We start from the raw sequence: 23,043 nt of genomic DNA on the forward strand, positions 1-23,043 counted from the left end.
AATCCTAGCTACTCAGGAGGCTGAGATCTGTTAGATGATGGTTCTAAGGCAGCTCTGGCAGAAAAGTCCAATTAACCAGCAAAATGCTGAATGTGGAGCTGTTGCTCAAGTGATGGAGTGCCAGCCTTGAATGAAAAAGCTAAGAAACAGTGCTCAGGCCCAGAGTTCAAGCTCTAGTCCTGGAACACAAGAAAACAGGGGTGGGGAGGGGTAACAATGCTAGATAGGAAATGTACTCATTACCTTACTCATGTAACTGTAACCCCTCTGTACAGTATCTTTGCAATGAAAAATATATAAAATAAATGAAAAATCTTATGAATCTCTAAATTTGGCTCAAATACAGTTGTTTATTCATTTTTCTAATTCCTAGTTCTGATCCTGTTTAAGTTAAAGCCAGCCCACCATGTAAGATTTGGGAGGGAAAGTGGATTTATGTCTGCATCTGGCAGAAAGCCTGCTGTGTCTCTGTGGCTGGGGGCAGAGTCACCCAAGACCCCTTGGCTTTTGATCATTTTGTGTTTCCCTTCAACATAAGCAAAGCCTCAGCTGGGAGCAGTTGGAAACTCTTATTGCAGATTCTGACATTGTTTCTAATTTCTGCAGAAGTTGCCTCTTTGTGCTTATCTATGCATGAGAATGTGGACAGGGTTAAAGGATATTTAATGTGAAAATATTAAGTATTTTCAATTGTTTCCCTTCATTGTAGGAAAATGCAACTGATAATAAGATGGTTTCTGAATCGTCACAGATGAATGAGTTTGAAACCCTGACTGCAAAGTTCCATTTTGTTGATCTGGCAGGGTCAGAAAGATTGAAGCGAACTGGAGCTACAGGCGAGAGGGCAAAAGAAGGCATTTCTATCAACTGTGGACTGGTAAGACTAGAGGACTGTGCTGAGAATCTCTCAGGACTTTTCTGTTTTTGTGTTTTGAGGCAGGGTCTAAATAACCCAGGCTGCCTCATGAACTCAAGGTAATCCTCTTGTTTGCTTTGAGTACTGGTATTAAAGGTATATTACCAACACACCTACCCTGTCTTTTGTTTATTTACTTACTCATTTATTTATTCATCTATTTATGAGCTGGTACTGGGGCTTGAACTGAGGGCCTGTGCGCTGTCCTTTAGCTTTTTTGCTGAAGACAAGTGTTCAACCACTGGAGCCACAGCTCCGCTTCTGGTGTTTCTGTGGTTAACTAGAGATTTCCTCCTTATTGATTCATTGTGCCAGTACTGGGACTTGAACTCAAGGTCTGGGTGCTGTCCCTTAGATTTATTTTGTTCAAGGCTAGAGCTCTACCACTTGAGGCACAGCTCCACTTTCAGCTTTGTGCTGGTTAATTGGAGATTTAAGTCTCATGGACTTCCCTGGTTATGTTGCCTTTGAACCATAATCCTCAGATCTTAGCCTCCTGAGTAGCTGAGAGCTGGGGCTTGAGTCACTGCTGCCTGTGTCTGTTTTATTTTTATTCAAATTTTGCTTTTATGGGGACTAAAATCAAGCCTTGGGCTCTTTCTCTGAGTTTTCAGCTGGCGTTCTACCACTTGAGCCATACTATAGTCCCTTTTCTTTCTTGTAACACATAATGTGTCCAAGTGAAAACCAGGCCTGATCTAAGAAGGAATGCTATATAATTCATTAATTATAATTTCACATTGTACACTTTTTTTCTTTTTCTCTTCCACATTGCAAGTTTTCTTCATGTGTATAAATTTAACTGAATTAAAATTTCTAATAAACACAGAATATTATATAGAAATTATTTTAAAACTTCTTTCTACCTTTAAAAATGTACAGTACATGAGCCGGGCGCTGGTGGCTCACGCCTGTAATCCTAGCTACTCAGGAGGCTGAGATCTGAGGATCACGGTTCAAAGCCAGCCCAGGCAGGAGAGACCGTGAGACTCCTATCTCCAATAAACTACCAGAAAACCGGAAGTGGCGCTGTAGCTCAAGTGGTAGAGCACTTGCCTTGCGCTGAAGAGCTGAGGGACAGCGCCCAGGCCCAAAGTTCAAGCCCCATGACCAACAAAAAAAAAACAAAAAACAAAAAACATACAGTACTCATTACCTTATTCATGTAACTGTAATCCCTCTATGCAGTATTTTCACAATAAAAAACATTTAAAAATATATACAATCAAACATTTAATTTTAAGTATTTCAATGGATAAGAGTAAAAAATGGCTTTTTGTTAATTTTTCAAAATCCACTTACACATGCCTGTAATCTTAGCTACTCAGGAGGGCTGTAGTCTGAGGTTAGAGGTTTAAAACCAGCCTGGACAGAAAAGTCTGTGAGACTCTGATCTCCCATTTACTAGAAAAAAAGTGCAGCTGTGGCTACAGCAGTAGAACACCAACCTTGAGCGAAAAAGCTAAGTGACAGCACCCAGGCTCTGAGTTTTAGCATTCAAGTCTCAGTACTGGCACCAAACCAAAAAACAGCAAATTTTGGTGTACTGAATCTTTTCTTACTGACTTCATTATAAAATTGGGCATTTGTTCTTATATAAATGTCTATAACATCCTTCAATTGTAATACTGTAGCGGGATTCTCCAATCATGTGGTCTATTTTTTTTTTTTTTGTCTGTTGTGGGGCTTGAATCAACTCTGGGACAGGTGCTCTCCCTGAGCTCTTCAGCTCAAGGCTCTACCACTTGAACCACAGCACCACTTCTGGTTTTCTGGTGGTTAATTGGAGATAAGAGTCTCGCAGACTTTCCTGCCTGAGCTGGCTTTGAACTGCGATCCTCAGATCTCAGCCTCCTGAGTAGCTAGGATTATAGGCATGAGCCACCAGCTCCTGGCCCTGTGGTCTATTTTAAAAAATCTTTGCCAATATGTGGTCTTACATGACTATAACCTTTTAAAATTATCATTGAATAATGATTAGAGATAAGCAAGGCTCCCAATACCTACCACCATCTTAATTTTCTCATGATTATGTGTTTAAACATTGCATAAAAGGTCATGACTTGGATCCTGGGCTTTGTATATTGTTTGGGATTTCCTAAGAGATGAAAAATCTTGGTGGTGTTTTCCTTTGTTCTTTCAGACACAGGGCAAAGCCGTTGTTCTCTTTTCATGCTTATTCTGTTAAGGCATGTTGAAACACAGCAAGTCGAGTTTTAGTGTTTGCCAAAGCTTAAGATTTCTGGAAAAGAGGACTAAGCTAGAGTGTGACTCTAATGCTAGTTTTTGCGTAATATTTGGCCTCCACAATGACATGATTGTAGATGTTTATGTAATGAGACTGATGTGACCATTGCTTTGAATAATACTTGTTTTACAAGTAATACCTCATTGACCATGGTAAAAATGGTAGAAATCAATAGACATTGCAGGAAAAATAACAGCTCTGTGTCATAGTATTTATTTATATTTTTATTATTTATTTTTATTGTCTTTAAGTAGTTGTATAAAGGAGCTTCAATTCAACATATCACTTCATTAGTATAATGCATCTTGATCAGTGTCACCATTTGTTAAAAAAATTGGATGCTTGACATGAATTATTTCCTTGTAATGTGAGGTTGTTGGGTAGTGATACTAGGGAATGAACTTTGGTTGTCACACTTGCTAAGCAGTGCTCTTACAACTGAGCCATGATTCTAGCCCAATTTTCTCCTGGTAATTTTTGAGATACGGTCTCACTTCCTGATAGGACATTTACCTGGGTGCAATTCACCTATGTTAGACATTCTAGTAGCTAGGATAACTGGCTCATGTCACTGCATTCAGCTCTTCATTGAAAAGATGTCTTGAGAATATTTCTGCCTGGGTAGGCCTTGAACCACAAATTCCAATCTTAGTCTTCAAAGTAGAGAGGATTACAGATGTGAGCCACCTGCTCTAGGTGACTCATTATCTTTCTTTCTTTCTTTTTGCTTGTTTGTTTGTTTGTTTGTTTGTTTCTCTCTTTCTCTCTCCTCTCTCTCTTTCTTTCTTTCTTTTTTTGTATATACATTAATATAGATAGTGCTAAACTTTGTGTAGTGTCAGTTATTAGCAATTAAGACAGAAAATCTTGAAGTTTACTCTATGTGTATTTGAATATACAAAAATAAAAATCAAACACAGTTGTTTTTAATTTTTTTCATGTCTCCTCTTTATTTCCCATAGACTTTCTTTATTAAAAGTGTTACAATTAGTAAATGTATAGCCTGTAATCCTTGGTATGTGGGAGGTGGAAATTGAGACAATGGTTGAAAACTAATTCCCAAAATTCATGAGATTCCATTCCAATCAATGTCTAGGCATGGAATACACTCCTGCCACGGGAACCACTGTGGCTGGACATGACATTTCCAGTAGAAAAGCTATCACAGATAGAAGGATCAAAGTCCAGACCACCTCCAGCATAAAGTGAGACCCTATCTTGAAAATAACCAGCACAAAAAGGATTGGTGGAGTGGTTCAAGTGGTAGAGTGCTTCCTTAGTAAGCATGAGGCCCTAAGTTCCAATCTCAATATTGCCAAAAACAATATTATATTTTTTCTCTTTTTCTCTCTATTAGTTGGCACTTGGCAATGTCATAAGTGCATTGGGTGACAAGAGTAAGAGGGCTACCCATGTCCCCTATAGAGATTCCAAGCTGACAAGACTCCTGCAGGATTCCCTTGGGGGTAACAGGTATGCAAAAGAGTTTATCTTCCACGTTCCTGAATTTTCATTATTCATTATTTTAAAAGCAAATTTGTGGGCTGGGAAGGTGGCTCAGTGGTAGAGCGTTTGCCTTGCATGCATGAGGCCCTGGGTTCGATTCCTCAGCACCATATAAGCAGGAAAAAAAGCTGGAAGTGGCTCTGTGGCTCAAGTGGTAGAGTGCTTGCCTTGAGCTGAAGAGCTGAGGGACAGCACCCAGGCCCAGAGTTCAGGCCCCATGACTGACCTCTCCCCCGCCAAAAAAAAGGTAAATTATTAAGGTAATTTATAAAGATTGCTTCATTATAGAGCAAATTAATAGGATGAGGAATAAATGATTATATTTAGTAAACAAAAATATAATTAATGATTATATTAAATAAAAATATAATTACAAAATTAGCATTTTGTAATTACTCGAGGCTTGAACTCAGGGTCTGAATGCTGTCCCTTAGCTTTTGTACTGAAGAATGGTGCTCGCCGGGCGCTGGTGGCTCACGCCTGTAATCCTAGCTACTCAGGAGGCTGAGATCTGAGGATCGCTGTTCAAAGCCAGCCCGGGCAGGAGAGACCGTGAGACTCCTATCTCCAATAAAAACCACCAGAAAACCGGAAGTGGCGCTGTAGCTCAAGTGGTAGAGCGCTCGCCTTGAGCTGAAGAGCTGAGGGACAGCGCCCAGGCCCAGAGTTCAAGCCCCACGACCGACAAAAAAAAAAAAAAAGAATGGTGCTCTACTACTTGAGCCACAACTCATATCATTTTTTTTTTTTTTGGTGGTTAACTGGAGATAAGAGTCTTGTGGACTTTCTAGCTCAGGCTAGGTTTGAACCATAATCTTCAGATCTCAATCTCCTGAGTAGCTAAGAGTACATGTGTGAGCCACTGGCACCTGGCTATTATTATTATTATTATTAATTATTATTTTATTATTGTCACCATTATCTTTAAGTTATAATCCAACATGTCATTTGTTCATTTATCTTTTTTTTTTTTTTTTTTTTTTTTAAATTTTATTTTATTTTATTTGAGAACATACAGTACAGAGGGGTTACAATTACATGGGCAGGATAATGCATACATTTCTGTTCATTTATCTTGATCAATGTCACCCCTCCTATCATTCTCCTCCATTTCTTCCAGCCTCACTCATCCCACCAACTTATACCTGTTTCTATTTTCACATAAGGACATTGAATAGTATGACTTTATACACCCACCCATCCTCTTTATGTTTTCATAGAGATACAAAAGGGCTCATGTTTTCTTTCTTACTTAAAGTTTAAAAGCATAGGAGTTTTTAGTTTGTAGCATCAATTGGTTGTTATCATGAAGAAAACAGATGACTCAAGAAATCATAATTTCTGTATTTTATTTAATCTTGTCATTTGTATCTTTCAGCCAAACGATCATGATAGCATGTGTCAGCCCTTCAGACAGAGATTTTATGGAAACATTAAACACTCTGAAATATGCTAATCGAGCTAGAAATATCAAGAACAAAGTCATGGTGAATCAAGACAGAGCTAGTCAACAAATCAATGCACTTCGCAGTGAGATCACACGACTTCAAATGGAGCTCATGGAGTACAAAACAGTAAGCTGAGGGGCCTGGCCTTACATTTTCAGATGCAGCTAAGGCTGGCATGTTGTGAGCATGGTAACATCTTTTGAGTGAGTGTGTGTGTGTGTGTGTGTGTGTGTGTGTGTATGCCAGTACTGACTGGTGCTTGCACTCAAGGCCTGGGCACTGACCCTTAGCATTTTCTGCTCAAGGCTGGGACTGTAGCGCTTGATAGAAAGCTTGATTTCCAGCTATTTTTAGTGGTTTATTGGAGATAAGAGTCTCAAGGACTTAACTGCTCAGACTGGCTTTGAACTAGGATCCTTATATCTCAGTCTATTGAGTAGCTAAGATTAGGAGTATGAGTCATTAGTGTTCAGCAACCTTAGTTTTATAAAAGTGGAAATGTTTTGGAGACAGAATTTTGTAGTCTTCCTTGTGGATAGTGTCAAGAATATTCTTCCGAACCTAACCGACTACTTATTCAAAAGGCTTCTTGCTCAATCAGTTATTATAGTGACTAATGCATCATGCAGGGTTGTTCAGGGATAAAGGATCCTTGCCTTGCTGCTGGTAAGATAAATGGGTGGTTGGGTATACAACAGTCCTAATCAAAACTCTGTGGATTTAAGGCTTCAAAACCAACAAGGAGAGATTTTTTTTTTCTTTTCTAGGGGAAAAGAATAATTGACGAGGAAGGCGTGGAAAGCATCAATGACATGTTTCATGAGAATGCTATGCTACAGACTGAAAATAATAACCTGCGTGTGAGAATCAAAGCCATGCAAGAGACGGTTGATGCATTGAGGACCCGAGTGACACAGCTTGTTAGTGAACAGGCAAACCAGGTTCTTGCCAGAGCAGGTAAGTGGACAAGTATGTGAAGAGAAGGATTAACTTCTGGAGGGCTGGGAACCTTCTTTGTCTTCATTAATTACTTGGAATTGTTGAAGTAGAAATATCAAAGTTTGTGTATTTAGTCTGTAGTAAACCTATCATTTTTTTCAAATAAGAAATTTTTACAAAAACATTTTCTGCCCATTGTGTCATATTACCTTGTTAATTGTTGGTTCCAGTAATTATGGATGGAAAATTTGACATTAAGAATTATATTTTGGGGCGGGGAAGGTGGCTCAGTGGTAGAGCGCTTGCCTCGCATGCCTGAGACCCTGGGTTCGATTCCTCAGCACCACATAAGCAAAAAGAAAAAAGCTGGAAGTGGTGCTGTGGCTCAAGTGGTAGAGCACTAGCCTTGAGCTGAAGAGCTGAGGGACAGTGCCTAGGCCCAGAGTTCAGGCCCCACGACCAGACCGTCCCCCCCCGCCAAAAAAAAAACAACTATATTTTAAGGAAGTAGAGGGGTGTCATGTAGAGTACCACCCTTGAGTGAAAAAGGTGAGAATGTGAAGCCCTAACTTTAAACCTCAGTATCAGCACAAAAACAAATAAATAAGTAACTAAATAAAGTCAATTAAAAGGAGAAAAAGAATAGTGTGTAAGCTGAGTACCTGTGGCTAATGTCTGTAAATGTAGCTACTTTGGAGGTTGAGATTTGAGGATCATGATTGAAAACCATTCTGGGCAGCAAAGTCTTTGAGACTCTTATTTCCAGTTAACTACAAAAAAGAAAAAAAAAGCTTGAAGTGAAGATGTAATTCAAGTGGTAGAGCACTAGTCTTAATGGAAAAAACTAAGGAACAGCATCCAGGCCTTGAGTTCAAATCCCAGTACTGGCACAAAAGTAAATAAATAAAATTATGTTGTTTGCAAGAAATATTGGTGCGGATCCAAACTTATACTTTCTCTCTTTTTTTGAAGTCTTCATTTTAAAAGAAAATTGTCATTTCATTTATCTTTCAGGTGAAGGGAATGAAGAGATTAGTAATATGATTCATAGTTACATCAAAGAAATTGAAGATCTCAGGTATAGTTTTTCTGTTAGTTTGGGGGTTTGCTACGGTTCTGATATTCTTATTTGCTGGGATTGGTTGTTCAGCAGTTATACATGGTAATACTTCAGTGGCTTGATTGTTTTCTTATTCCCTTTGGTACTAGGGATGGAAATGAAGCTCTGGGCCTTGTGTGCTCTAGGCAAACAGTCTACCTCTGAGCTGCATCCCCATCCCTTTTCAAGTCCTGGCATCTGTGGCTCACACCTGTAATACTAGTTGCTTAGGAGTCTGAGATCTGAGGATCCTGCTTCAGTCATATTACTTTGAGAGCACTAAATACTTCCATTTCCCATATGTCATATTTTAAACTTTCTTCTCCCTTTCCAAATTATCTTACTGTATATAAACTGATACATAGGGTAGACACAATTGATGCTAATAAATTCTTTTTTTCTGTGCCAGTACTAAGGCTTGAACTCAGGGCCTGGGCACTGTCCCTGAGGTTTTTTGCTCAAGGTTGGTGGTCTACTACTTAAGCCACAGTTCCACGTCTGGCTTTTTAGTGCTTAAGTGTAGGTAAGACTCTCATGGATTTTCCTACTTGGGCTGGCTTTGAACTGTGATTCTCAGATCTCAGCCTCCTGACTAGCTAGGATTAGAGGCATGAGCCACTGATGCTTGGCAATACAGTTGTCTTTGATATCTTTCTTCTTTGTACCTCTTCCTCCATCATTTTGGAATAGATCAACATCTATACATCATCATTAATTTCTTTTTTTTTGGGTCCGGTTGGGGGGCCTGAACTCTGGGCCTGAGAGCTGTCCCTCAGTTCTTCAGCTCAAGGCTAGCGCTCTACCACTTGAGCCACAGCGCCACTTCTGACTTTTTTCTTTTTGCTTATGTGGTGCTGAGGAATTGAACCCAGGGCCTCAGGCATGCAAGGCAAGCGCTCTACCACTGAGCCAACTTCCCAGCCCCATCATTAATTTCTTGAATCTCATATTTTTCCTGTTCTTTTGTACTTCTGCCATTCGTGTGTGTGAATCATCTCACTCCATCCATTTGCTTGCCTTTTTCTTGAAGTATGCTATAGGGCTGGTTATATACCAATACCATGTCATGGACTGGAGGCAAGCTCAATATAAAGGAATTCACAGTCAAAGAAGGGAATCTTAAATAGTCCCACAAAGTAAGCAGAATGGTGGAATTCAGTGAAAGAAACCCTGGGCATAGTGTGGAAATGTGGAGAAGATCATGGGACCCCGAATGGGAGAATGAGAGTGGGAAAGAATGTCAGGGACATTAATCATTTCTGTAAGATTTGAAGGTTTCATGGAATGCCTTCACACTGAGCTATTTTCTCTTGAAATTAAACTTCAGTCGTTTCCGTGAGGTAGCATCTATGTTGTTCAGATATAATTCCTGCTGCCTATTTGTAGAAATGAAGTGTATGGGAAGAGATCGTGCTTCACAGCTAACCTAACCTGTTCACTATCTTGAACTTTTGTTCTTTCTCCTCCATCTTCTTTTTGAGATCTTCCAGAGGGTCTCAAACCATGATAGAACTTCCTCTACTGTTTCTGGCTCCACAAGGCATAAGAGATCCTTTAAATGTTTCAAAAAACAAAAAAATGAGAAGACATCTTAAAGTAGCTATCGATAATATTACTCAAATAAGTACCACTGTGTGTTGTGTGTGTGTGTGTATACATGCATACATGCATACATTTTTCATGCTTTACTGTTTGGCCTTTGGGACATTTTGTTTGAGCTCTGTACTACAGTCAACCTGGACTCACAGTCTTTATCCAGGTTTTCAGTGTTCTTCTCTAGCTAAAGCCCAGCATTTATTCTTTGACCAGTTTTTCCTCACTTTGAGACACAATTGATATCTCTGTTTCTTAATTTCCAAAGAGCTTCTTCCATTTCTAAGCTACTTCTTTTCATTTCTTCTATTTCCTCTCTGTCAATGATTTGATCTGGTTTCTTTTCTCCACCCTGTTATTCTAAGACTATACCTAGTTTTGATCTTATTATTGCACAAATGGCTTGATATTATTTCCTAGAACATTGACTGAATCATTTCTACCCTTCCTAGTTGCTAAAAGCAGCATCTGATATTCTCCTTCTGCACAGTCTTGAATTCAGACTATTAAGCCATTAGAGAGCAGAGATGATTCATGGCCCTGACTTCAATCATGGACCAAATCTTTCCTGGTAGAGGATTAAATAGTTTCAGATTCCCAGCTTTGATGCTTCTTTAATTAGATGTGTCCCAGCCCTGGGGAGTAGTCTTCTAGAATCCTAGGATTATAATATACAATGTAAAAGTAATTGACATGTGAGATAAGCATAAATAAGCTTTGAATTCAAATTGGATTACCTGGATTGAAATTTAAACTTCTATTTATTAATAAGGTGTGTAACCTCACCCTATTTACTTATTTAACTAACTCTGAGCTCTAATTTGTTAATCTGTAAGAATAAGATAATACTTGCTAGCTTCACAGAGTTACTATGGCTCTCAAAAGAATAGAATGCAATATTTCTTATATTGAAAGGTACTGTAGGGCTGGGAAGGTGGCTCAGTGGTAGAGCACTTGCCTTGCATGCATGAGACCCTGGGTTCGATTCCTCAGCACCACATAAGCAAAAAGAAAAAGAAGCCGGAAGTGGCTTGTGGCTCAAGTGGTAGAGCGCTAGCCTTGAGCTGAAGAACTGAGGGACAGTGCCCAGGCCCAGAGTTCAGCCCCCACGACCGGACCCCCCCCCCCCCCCAAAAAAAAAAGAAAGGTACTGTAAAGGTCTAATAGGTTATTACTTTTTCAGGCCCATGTTCTCAAATTCTGTTTTTACCTATTTAATCTTACTTCAATCTAAATTTTTTCAAAACTTGGTTTCATGAAGACTTTGATTTTACAGTTCTTAATCTAAATGCATATATATGTATATTTATAAATATATTTATTATTATATTATTTATACTTACATATAAATACTTTCTACATTACATATATTATAAGTATATAAAAATCTATTAGTATTGATATATTTGGGATATCTCTGTTTTATCTCATTCTAATTATAAAGTAATAGTGGTTACCTTTTAATAATTTACCAGCTACACTAGTATTTGTAAAATAACTACTAATTAAACTTTGTATTCTAAGGGTATTAACATTTTTGTAGGGGTTTGGGGGGGGGGGGTTGGAGGGAGGGTGGGTGGGAGATGGGAAGGGATGGAAAGGGGAAACAAAGGAGGAGGCTACAATGCTTGATAAGAAATGTACTCATTATCTTGCCCATGTAATTGTAACCCCTCTGTACGATATTTTCACAAAAAAAAGCAAAAAAACAAACAAACCATTTTTGTAGAATTTTTTTAAACAAATGCATAGGAAGATTTTTTTTTTAAGTTGAAATCACTTATATTCCTCCCACTGCAAGAGCTGAAGCTAACATTTTGGTATGTTTCTTTGATAGTTTTCCAATGTGTACTTCAACAAAATTGATATCACTGTATACATTATTGTTTTACCACCAGTTGTTTAACACAATATATCATGACCAGTCTTCAATGTTACTTGGTATTTTTTTTCTGAAATGACATTTGCATGATTCCATATAGCACTATCTGGTGATTATAGTTGCTGTATTTAATCCTTTCTCTAGATAGTTTCCAATTTTTATAAGAATAATTATCATTTATTCAATCCCATATCGGTTACTTAAGCTTGTGTGTGCATGTGTGTGTGCGCGTGGACGTGTGCACATACATGCCTGCATGAACTCCCCAAGACTGGAGCTTGAACTCAGGGTGCTGGGTGTTGCTCAAGGCTGACATTCTGGGTTTTTGGTGTTGAATTGGAGGTAAGAGTCTCATGCCTGAACTGGCTTTGAACCATGATCATTAGATCTCAGCCTCCTTAGTATCTATTATGATGTGACTACCAGCTCTTAGGTGTTATGCATGCTTTTTGTTGTTGTTTTTTGTTTTTGTGCTGGTCCTGGGGCTTGAACTCAGGGCCTGGGCGCAGTCTTTGAGCTTTTTTGCTCAAGGCTAACACTCTACCACTTGAACCACAGCTCCACCTTTGGGGATTTTGTTAGTTAATTGAAGATAAAGGTCTCATGGACTTTCTTGCCTAGGAAGGCTTTGAACTATAATCTTCAGATCTCAGATTCTTGAGTGCTAGTATTACAGGTGTGAGCCACCAGTACCCAGCTTCACTTAGGTACGTTTTTACTTTCATTATATCATTAATTCTCATAACAATCCTAGGGAAAATAAAGTATCTATTTTAATCTGTCTTTAAAAAGGGGTGACTGGAGACTTTTAAAGACTGATGGTCCAAGATCCAGTGGCAGCAACGGAGACAATGCAAGCTCTCTGTCTGCCCACATGGGGACTCCAGATATTCCCTATATGTCTCACTGCTCAGTCTCCTCTCAGGTGATGTGCAAGCAGCACATGAATGTGCATGAAGGCGAATGGAAAGAGAGAGAAAGAGAGGGAGGGAAAGACATACATTTTCTCAATAGCTTATACAAAAATCAGCTTCTGCTAACACAGTTTGGGGTTTATGGAGGTAAACGCTACAGGTGGCAAGGTTTAATCAGTAAAAGGATTTAAGAAGTATCAACTGTGTCCCTACCAAACACAAGCCTGGAAAATCAGGTGAAACAAACTAAGACCCTTCTTATTTGTTATGAAATGTTATGAAATTAAAATGTAGACTTTTAAGCTGGGTGCCTGTGACTCATGCCACAGGAAGTAGGCTCATGCCTACTTAGGAAGCTGAGTTCTGAGGATTGAGGTTGGAAGCTAGCCTGAGCAGGAAAGTATGAGATTTTTTTTTTTTGTCAGTTGTGGGGCTTGAACTCTGGGCCTGGGCCCTGCCCCTCAGCTCTTCAGCTCAAGGTGAGTGCTCTACCACTTGAGCCACAGTGCCACTTCCGGTTTTCTGAGTAGTTTATTGGAGATAAGAGTCTCATGGACTTTTCCTGCTTGGGTTGACTTTGAACCGTGATCCTCAGATTTCAGCCTCCTGAGTAGCTAGCATTTCAGGCGTGAGCCACTGGTGCCCAGCTGATATTCTTTTTTTTTTTTTTTTTTTTTGTATTTTTTATTGTAAAAGTACTGTACAGAGAAATTACAGTTACATGAGCAAGGTAATGAGTACATTTCCTATCAAGCATTATTGCCTCCTCCTTTGTTTTCCCCTACCGTCCTTTCCTTCCCACCTCCACAACTACTCCCCCCCCACCGAAGTTGTAAAGTTTATTTTCAACATAGTTTTTTGTACATCTCGTTGTTAAAATAGGTCAACATGTATCCCTATTTAAGCATTTTGTTTTTTCCCCTCCCCTCCCCAAATTAGAGAAATGTATATACAAGATGCAGGGCACCAGAATCAAATACAGTGAAAACAGGGCTTATACCGTGGGGGAGGAACATACAAAGAAACAAAAAAAAAATCACATGGTACATTATAAATACATTAGAAACAATTGCAAGAAAGAAAAAAAAATATTTGGGTCCCTATCTTGGGGTTCATTTTGCTTAACATCATCTTATATGGTCATATGTACACAGCTTTTGACCTTTTCTGCTTGCCCTACACATATACTAGTTATTGCAAAGGGGAACCATGGGACCTATGTTTCTTTGGGCCTGGCTTACTTTACTTAATATATTTTTTTTCAAGTCTTTCTATTTCCTAACAAATGGGTGATGTCATTCTTTCTGATGGAGGCATAGAATTCAAATATATCACATTTTCTTGATCTATTCATCTGCTGAGGGGCATCTGGATGGTTCCATATCTTAGCTATGGTAAATAATGCTGTGATAAGCATATTTGTGCTGGTAGCCTTAGTAAGGCCTTGTTTTTGATCATTTGGGTAAATGCCCAAAAGTGAGATTGCTGGGTCATAGGGGAGCTCTATGTGGAGTCTCTTGAGGAACCTTCATATTGCTTTCCAATGTGCTTGAACAAGTTTACACTCCCACCAACAATACAGTAGGGTTTCCTTCTGGCCACATCCCCTCTAGCATCTGTTGTTATTAGAGTTCTTGATTATAGCCATTCTAACTGGGTTGAGGTGGAATCTCAATGTTGTTTTGATTTGCATTTCTTTTATGGCTAGAGAGGTTGAGCATTTCTTCATGTGTCTATTGGCCATCCTTCTTTCCTCTTCAGAGAAGTTTCTCTTTAGGTCTTTAGCCCACTTATTATTCGGGCAGTTGTTTCTTTGAGGACTTGTTGTTGGGGGATTTAATTTTTTGAGTTCTAAGTGTATTTTATTTATTTTTTTTATTTTTTATTTTTATTTTTTGTCGGTCGTGGGGCTTGAACTCTGGGCCTGGGCGTTGTCCCTCAGCTCTTCAACTCAAGGCGAGCGCTCTACCACTTGAGCTACAGCGCCACTTCCTCTAAGTGTATTTTAGATATGAGACCCTTGTCCATTGTAAGGCTAGTGAAGATCTTCTCCTAATCCGTGGGCTTTCTATTGATCTTGTTAGCTATGTCCTTTGCCATGCAGAAGTTCTGCAGTTTCATGTACTCCCATTTGTCCAACCTTTCTTTGATTTGTTGTGCTTCTGGGTCTCTATTAAGAAAATTTTGGCCTGTGCCAAGGAGCCCTAGGGTTTCTCCTGTTCCTTCCTGTAATGGTTTCAGAGTGTCCGTTTTGACTTTAAGGTCTTTGATCCATTTGGAGTTGATTCTGGTGCAGGGTTATGTATAAGGATCTAGTTTTAGTTTTCTACAAGTAGTTAACCAATTTTGCCAGCACCATTTACTGAAGAGGCTGTCTTTCTTCCATAGTATGAGATTCTTATTTCGTTAACCAGCAAAAAGCCAGAAATGAGCTATGCTCAAGTGATGGAGCATCACTCTTGAGTGAAAAAGCTAAGAGATAGTGCACAGGCCCTTAGTTTGAACCCTAGGACCAGAATAACAACAAAATCAACAAAATGCTGACCGTTATTTTAGCTATTTATTTTAGTTTTATTTTGTTTATAGCATTCTTATTGTGTGTCTAAGTGTTGTGCTATATTGGAAATGTAGAAAAGCATATTATTTTGTTGGCCGTTTTTGGTTATGATGAATCTTGACTTTGGGTTTTTATAGTTAACCTAAGTTTTTATACTTAGGTTGCTTTCTGGATTAAAAAAAATGACAATAGTATATTCATAGGTTGGTGTATGGTAGCATGCACCTGTAATCCCAGTTACATAGAAGTGATAGGCAGGAAGAGAGGTAGGAAGATAAGTGTCCAAGGCCAATCCCTGCAAAACCTCAAGACTCAATCAGAAAATAACTAAAGCAAAACAGGGATGGGAGAGTGGCTCAAGTGATAGTGTACTTGCCTACTAAGTATGAGGTCCTGAGTTCAAACTCTGGGACTACCCTTTCTCCCCCCAAAGGAGTATTGTATTTAGATTTATTTATTTATTTTCATTAATTTTCTTTAAAACAAGTTTGAAGCCATTTAATAAACCCAGAATTCCATACATAGTTATTTAACTGTTTATTTATTTTACATTTGGTGCTATGGATTGAACTCAGGATCTTACACAGGCTAATAATACATTTGGCTCCTAAGCAACACTCCCAGACCTATTCAATAATGTAAAAATAGTGCAGTTGTTGTTCATACACACATACATACACACACTGATGCATATTATATATATACACATACATATATATTTACTGATTTATGTATATATGTATACATTTATGTATATTCACTGAATTATTCATACTCTGTCTCTACTTGGTTCCCAATGTTAGGGATAGTTTTGGTAGACATTGAAAAACACAGAGCTTGTCTATGCAGCGTTGCAAAGAACCTAGCATTTTCCTCTGAGATATTTGAATTCATGGAAAAAGCACAAGTAGTACAGTATTAGGACAGAGATCCACGGTTGTCTCTCCTAAGAGCCTTGTCTCACTCACCCACGTACCAAATGAACCTTGACAATTGATTACATTTGAAATGGACCATTGTGTTCTTAATGGTTTAAATCAAATAGAAGTTTTCAGTATTCCTTTTATTGTCAAGTCTAGACTTTTAATACCTCATCGTTCTGTGTTTTCACATATTGTTGACAGTACATACCTTACTGTCTTGTCATGTTTAGGTCTACATGAGGAAACAAAAGAATGCTTTCAATGACCAAACTCAAGTTTCCTTGGAGATCTCATATTTCCCATGCCATGTTTAAGAGCCAGATGTCTGTCAGTTAGGGGCAATTTTGATGAAGGATTGCCTGCAGAGTTTCAAAAATGCTATTATCATGAAATGAATAAGTAACTGGAAACTGAGAGCACCATGCTGCTTTTGTATTTTAAGTTTAAACAATGGGCTTACAAACCATGGATGGCTACTTGCCACTGGTTAGAACTGAAGTAATCTCATTACCATTGGCATTGAAGATTCTGGGTTTTCTTCATCACTTAAGAATATGATTTCAGATTTATAACTATTCAATCAGAATATTTTAAAATGTTCTAAATCTTAAAGTTTGTGAACATATTTATGAAAATTCCTACCTTTGAAACAAAGTTGGAATGCATTTAAAAGAGCTTTTAGGCCTGGTGTCAATGGCTCATGCTTGAAATCTAAGATACAAAGGAGGCTGAGACTTGATGATTGGGCTTAGAAGCCAGCTTGGGCAGGAAAGTCTGTGAGATTCTTATCTCCAATAAACTACAAAAACATCTAAAGTGGAGCCTTGGCTCAAGTCGTAAAACACTTTTGAACATAAAAGCTCAGGGACACTACCCAGGCCCTGAATTCATGCTTCAGGTATCAGTACGAAAAAAGAAAAAGCTTTTGGAAGTTGGGTGCTTATGGCTCATACCTGTAATCCTAGCTACTCAAGAGGCTGAGATCTGAGGATTACACTTTGAAACCAGCCCAGGCAGGAAAGTCTGTGAGACTCTTACCTCAAATTATTCACAGCCAGAAAAAGCCAGAATTGGAGCTGTGGCTCCAATGGTAATGCACTAGCTCTGAGCAAAACAAAACAAAACAAAACCAACCAACATAAAACCCAAAAAACTCAGGGACCATGCCCAGACCCTGAATTCAAACCCCATGACTAGGATAAGTGCTCTCTCTCTCTCTCTCTCTCTCTCTCACATGCGCGCACACACACACACACACACACACACACACACACACACACACACACACACACACACACACACACACACACACCTTTTAGAGCTGAAAGTGGAACAGTGATGGAAGTGGTAGAGCACTATCCTTGAGTGCAAAAACTAAGGTTAATGTCCAGGCCTGAGTTTAGGTACCACTATTAGCATGTATGTGTGCACATACACACATACACAAGCTTTTAGTACATAAAACAACCTATTTATATAATGTTCCCTATTCCTAGAACAGTGATGTTCATAGAAACAGAAAGAGGGTAGTCCGGTGCCAGTAGCTCACCTATGTGAGCTAATCCGGAGGCTAAGATCTGTGGATTACAGTTCCAAGGCAGCCAGCCAGACAAATCTGTGAGACTCTAATCTCTAGTTAGACAGCAAAAAGCTGAAAGTAGAGCTGGCTCAAGTGATAGATTGCCAACTTTGAGTGGAAAGCTAAGCAAGAGCAGGTGACCCTGAGTTCTAGCCCTAGTACCCACATTAAAAAAAAAAATGGAAGAAAAGAAAAAAAAAGGATGCAGAAGGTATGATAGTGGCCAGGTGCCAGTGTCTCAGGCCTGTAATCCTAGCTACTCAGGAGGCTGAGATCTGAGCATCTCAGTTTGAAACCAGCTCACATGAGACTTTTTATCTCCCGTTTACACCACAAAGCTGGAAGTGGAGTTATGACTCAAATGTAGAGCAAAATATCTCAGGGACAGTGAATTCTAGCCCCAGGACTGGCACCGAAACAAACAAACAAAAGTCCAACAAAAACAAACAAACAAAAAGGAAGGATGAGAGGGAAAAAGGGTAAATTAGTTAATGGATACAGAGTTTCAGTTTGGGACAATGAAAACATTCTGGCCATGGGAGTGGATGGTTGTACAATTGTATAAACATGGTTAATGCTAGAAACCTGTACATTTAGAAAAGGATAGGATAGTAAACTTATGTTATATATGTTATCCTGTCATAAAAATGATCTACACTTAACATATATTTTTATTCTTTAGGGCAAAGTTGCTAGAAAGTGAAGCTGTGAATGAGAACCTTCGAAAGAATTTGACAAGAGCCACTTCAAGATCACCCTATTTCAGTGGCTCCACGCCTTTCTCTCCAACTATTTTGTCTTCAGACAAAGAAACTATTGAGATTATTGACTTAGCTAAGAAAGACTTAGAGAAGCTGAAGAGGAAAGAAAAGAAGAAGAAAAAAAGGTAGCCTTATAAAATTACTGTTACTGTTCTCTTTTTCTTTTCAAGGATATTTTGATTTGTAATTATGAGTATGCATAATGTCATAAGGAGATGAATATATGAAAGAAATCATTTAAGTGAGTTCACATTTACAATGATACTTTTAAGGGTTTATTTCCAGTTATAGGTAAGTTAAGTAAGCTTAGCTGTCATAAGTTTTATTTAGACTATGCCAAAATAAAGATCATTATTTGAAATTATTGTATTATTTCTTCAGATAGCTGCTTTTGCATTCCATTCATCTTGCTTTTCCACAAAGCTTGCTATGTAACATTACAACTCAATGTTTTCACTTATATTTTCCCCTTGTTTTCCTAATATCATTAAGCAGTCTCATAGACATTCTAATTCTGTCTAGATTAGTTTACCTAAAGGCTAAACTAATCTATCAAAATGTCTTTTCTCATCTCTGGAGTATTTCCTTTAGGGCTTCAAATACAATACATAAAAGTTACTCATGCTTTTTCTGGCTTCCTGAATCTTCCTACATGGAGTAACTCAGCTTTTTACCACTGGATTAGGTTTTTCTCTTCTTTGGGCCCATGATAACATCTCCCTTTGAAATCAACTGGTCAGAAGGAGAGGAAGGAAAATATAATTTTGACCACTTGTAATGTGTGCCTGGTTAAATGTTCAAAAACTCTTCACATGTTCTTTACATATTGATTCTATAATGCAGTCAAATAATTTGTTGAGAATATATTTTAAACATGAAAATCAAATTGAAGTATTTCTGGCTACATATTCAAAAGAGGGCTGATGCATATGACGAGTTACGTGTTGTTACAAGGAGAAGCTTTGTAGAACTATTCATTTTTAGTCTACGTAGTGATTTCTCTTTTCTCCCTTCTCCTGTCCTCTTCCCCTCCCCTCCCTTTCCCTTCTCCTCTTCCTTCCTGCCTCCCTTCCCCTTCCCTTTTTCTTCCTTTCTTGTTCTCTTTTTGCCTTTCCTTTCTTTTTCCTTTCCCCTTCCCCTTCCTCCTCCTTTATTTCCCCTTCCCTTTCCTTGGGCTTGAACCTCAGGACTTTGTACCCTTGCTTAGTTGTTTTACTCAAGACTGGCTCTCTATCCCTTGAGTCACAACTCCACTCCTGGCTTTTTGCTAGTTAGTTAGATATAAGAGTTTCTTGGGGGGCTGGGAAAGTGGCTCAGGGGTAGAGTGCTTGCCTTGCATGCATGAGGCCCTGGGTTCAATTCCTCAGCAACACATAAGCAGAAAAAGCTGGAAGTGGTGCTGTGGCTCAAAGTGGTAGAGCGCTAGCCTTGAGCTGAAGAGCTGAAGGATATCGCCCAGGCCCAGAGTTCAGGTCCCACGACCGGAAAAAAAAAAAAAGAGTTTCTTGGATTTGTCTGCTCAGGTTGGCTTTGAACCTTGATCCTCAGGTGTCAGCCACCTGAGTAGCTAGGATTACAGGTATGAGCCAGGGGCACCTGGCACATACTGTTTTCTTAGTTTACTTAGAATTTGACTTAGGAAACTACACAATTCTTCCTTGAATAGTCAGTTGATAAAAATGTTATTGAAAGTTTAAACTCCTGAGATTTAATTCTGCTTTGATTAAAGTAATTGAAACAATGAGTTCCACATAACTATAAACCAGGAATTTATGGCTAGGCACTGCTTTTTTGAGATATTAGTATTTCAGTGGATACTTTCCATGGATGACTGATTAAACAGCATTAGTACATGTGTAATCACTAGCTCTCCCCTTATGGAAGGCAATTAAAACTGAACTAATTAATGATCATAGGATTATTGAAACTAGTGTTACCCAACATTTGGCTGGAATGAACAGGACACTTTTGTATGTGACTTATTGTTTATTTGTAAAAACCAATTCTGTGGGTGGTTATAATGTCACGTGATATGACTTGTTCTTAAGGCCAAGGTGGTTTGTGTTTATGAATAACAAATAAGCATAAGCAAGGGTATACTTTTCAAAGTCATGAGCTGAGTATGCCCTTTCCTTTTAAGTTAAATTTAGAGACATTGTTTTAAGCACTGTTGGGTCTAAAATAATGAAAACCTGACAGATCACAATAAAAAGGTTTATGATTATTTTTTAGTAATGCTAGATACCCAGACTTAATACCTCTGGTTCAGAGTATTTTTATGATAATCTCACATGATAAATGGTTCAGATGGAGAAATATTTTATTATTAATATTTTTGTCCTTGTTTGTATCATAAAGGAAACAATTGAAATTAAACAGCAGTTATTTCAAATTAAACATTTGTGAGTATAACTTAACAAGTATCATAGATGTAAAATTTTTATGATACAGGTCATAGTAAATTTTAATAATAATAACTTACAAAGTACCTGGATTTAAATATTAAGAAATAAGTCAGGAAAATGTTAGTTGTTAGCAGAGATATATTTGGAGAGAAAATATTTATTTACAAGAGAATAAACTAGAAAAGAAGAGAAAGCTTAGGGCTGGTCATGATGTTGCATAACTGTAATTCTAGCTACTTAGGGTGTAAAGGCAGAATCAAGGCCAACTTGGGCTACATTAGTAAGACCTTATTTCATAAAACACAACCAAAAGAGCTGGAGTTATGGCTCAAAGGATAAAGCACTATGAGTCTCTGCGTTCAATTTCCAAAACTAAAAAAACTCTTACAAAAAGAAAGAGTAAGAGAAAAGACTATATATAAAGTACTTTATTTAAAAATACTTTATAAGGCATTTTCACAAAGCTCTGTTGCATCTTTGTAACATTGACACAATATGATTTGTGAACCTAAAAATTTATCTTGTGCACTGTGAACACTATACAACTATAATAAACCTTGAGAGCCATCTCTGAATTCATATGATTTTACATATAAATTTGGAGAATTTGATGAAATTTATCTTGCCACATGATATGTAGTGTTTAAGATTAAAAAAAACAGTAAAATACTCAGTTTATTAGAGTATTTCATTCATTACATTTAGAACCCAATAAGTCTTTTTCTATGTATAATATAAATTCCTATTTTAAAAAACTGAATTCCTATAAGATACAGAGAGGGGCTGATTAGAGTCTCTGTTCCTCCACTGTCATTGTCATTGTCTTCTACCTCCTCCTCCACCACCACCACCACATTACCACCTCTACCACCTCCTCCTCTTCCTCCTCTTCCTCCTCCTCCTCCCCCCTTCTACCTCTCCCCTTCCTCCTCTTCTTTCCCCTTCTCTTCTTCCTTTTCCTCTTTCTCTTTTTCTTGGGCTGGGGGGGTGTTTGAGGGGGATAAGTCTTATCCTGGGGCATGAACTCAGGGCCTGGGTGCTATCCCTGAGCTTCTTTTTTGCTATTCTACTTGAGCCACAGCTTCACTTCTGGCCCTTTGGTAGTTAACTGGAGATAAGAGTCTCATGGGCTTTTCTGCCTGGGATGGCTCTGAACTGTGATCCTCAGCTCAACCTCCTGAGTACTTTTGATTACAGAAATGGGCCACCAGTGCCCAACTCCATTGTCTTTTTGAACTAATTACTGCAATGTTTTTAAAAGAGCAATTGGGAAAGCATTTATTATTATTTATTATATTTAAACGTTGCAAAGCAAGGAAAGAGAGAGAATGGGGGGTGGGGGGACTTGGAACACCAAGGAAACAGCAGTGGAACTAGATGGCTCAAAAGCAAACATGTGGTTAAGGACATGTCATCTTTCTAGGGTTGGACAGTGTGGGAGAACTGCATGGTTATGAGAGTGAGCTGATCTTAGGAAAAGGAGGGGTCATGACTTTGCTGAGTTTTGGAAGGAATCTGTATACGAGTAAAGCTGCCATCCCAGGGTTCTAAGTATAAGATATGCATTATATATGCCACTGCAGTAGGAGTTTATTGGGCTGAGGTCAGGCTAAGGATGTAAGGAGTTCCAGTGTGCAGGTGCCTCAGTGTGATTAGATATGTAGTTTTTCTATGCCTAGGGAGAAGTTCTAACTTCACCCTGACCACTAATTACCTTAAGAAGGAGAGGCCATGGAAAGTACTGGCAAGGAAGCAGACCTCCTCTCATGCTGTCTCCTAAGCTTTGACTAGGGTCAAGAGGAGTGTCGATTTCAGGATTCTGGGAAAGCACTTAAACTTTGACCTGCTTATTGGCTCATGTGAACCCTACATTTTAATATAGATGTATTGTGTAAAACACACAAACACTCTCTACACTAGAAATAGAAAAGTCCCCAGGGAGTCAGATTCTTTGAGTCCTTTTTAGCTCATTATCACCAATATAAGCCTAGATTAGACTGAAATTATTTTTTGCTTTTTTTTGCACATATAGATATAGAAATCTGCCATTCATATATTTAGTTCAATACTTTTGAATATCTAGCCTTGACCTGTAATGTAAAAAACAAACAAAAAACAAACCAACACAAAACAAACAACCCCCCCCCCCCCAAAAAAAAAACAACAACTTCAGATTGCAGTGTATTTGTATTTAGTAGTGTTGAGCTGGAACTCTAGTAGCCCAGATTCTTTAAATATTGGTCTTACCTTCCTGTTTCTAGTCACAATACTCA

The 23,043-nt window shown here is 38.5% G+C and overlaps 1 protein-coding gene across 4 annotated transcripts in view; it reads left to right on the plus strand.

Annotated features, from left to right (window-relative positions):
• The window catches only part of Kif21a (kinesin family member 21A), a 145,851-nt gene that overhangs the window by 78,160 nt on the left and 44,648 nt on the right, over positions 1-23,043 (plus strand). For all 4 annotated transcript variants that reach the window (XM_042677566.1, XM_042677567.1, XM_042677568.1 and 1 more), the window contains exons 6-11: positions 710-877; positions 4,522-4,637; positions 6,049-6,244; positions 6,886-7,075; positions 8,072-8,135; positions 18,287-18,490. In XM_042677566.1, coding sequence (XP_042533500.1) covers positions 710-877; positions 4,522-4,637; positions 6,049-6,244; positions 6,886-7,075; positions 8,072-8,135; positions 18,287-18,490 — 938 coding nt within the window. The remainder of the gene's footprint in view (positions 1-709; positions 878-4,521; positions 4,638-6,048; positions 6,245-6,885; positions 7,076-8,071; positions 8,136-18,286; positions 18,491-23,043) is intronic.

Source organism: Dipodomys spectabilis, unplaced genomic scaffold (assembly GCF_019054845.1).
Source record: "Dipodomys spectabilis isolate Male_0828 unplaced genomic scaffold, ASM1905484v1 ptg000039l, whole genome shotgun sequence".
Classification (NCBI taxonomy): domain Eukaryota; kingdom Metazoa; phylum Chordata; class Mammalia; order Rodentia; family Heteromyidae; genus Dipodomys; species Dipodomys spectabilis.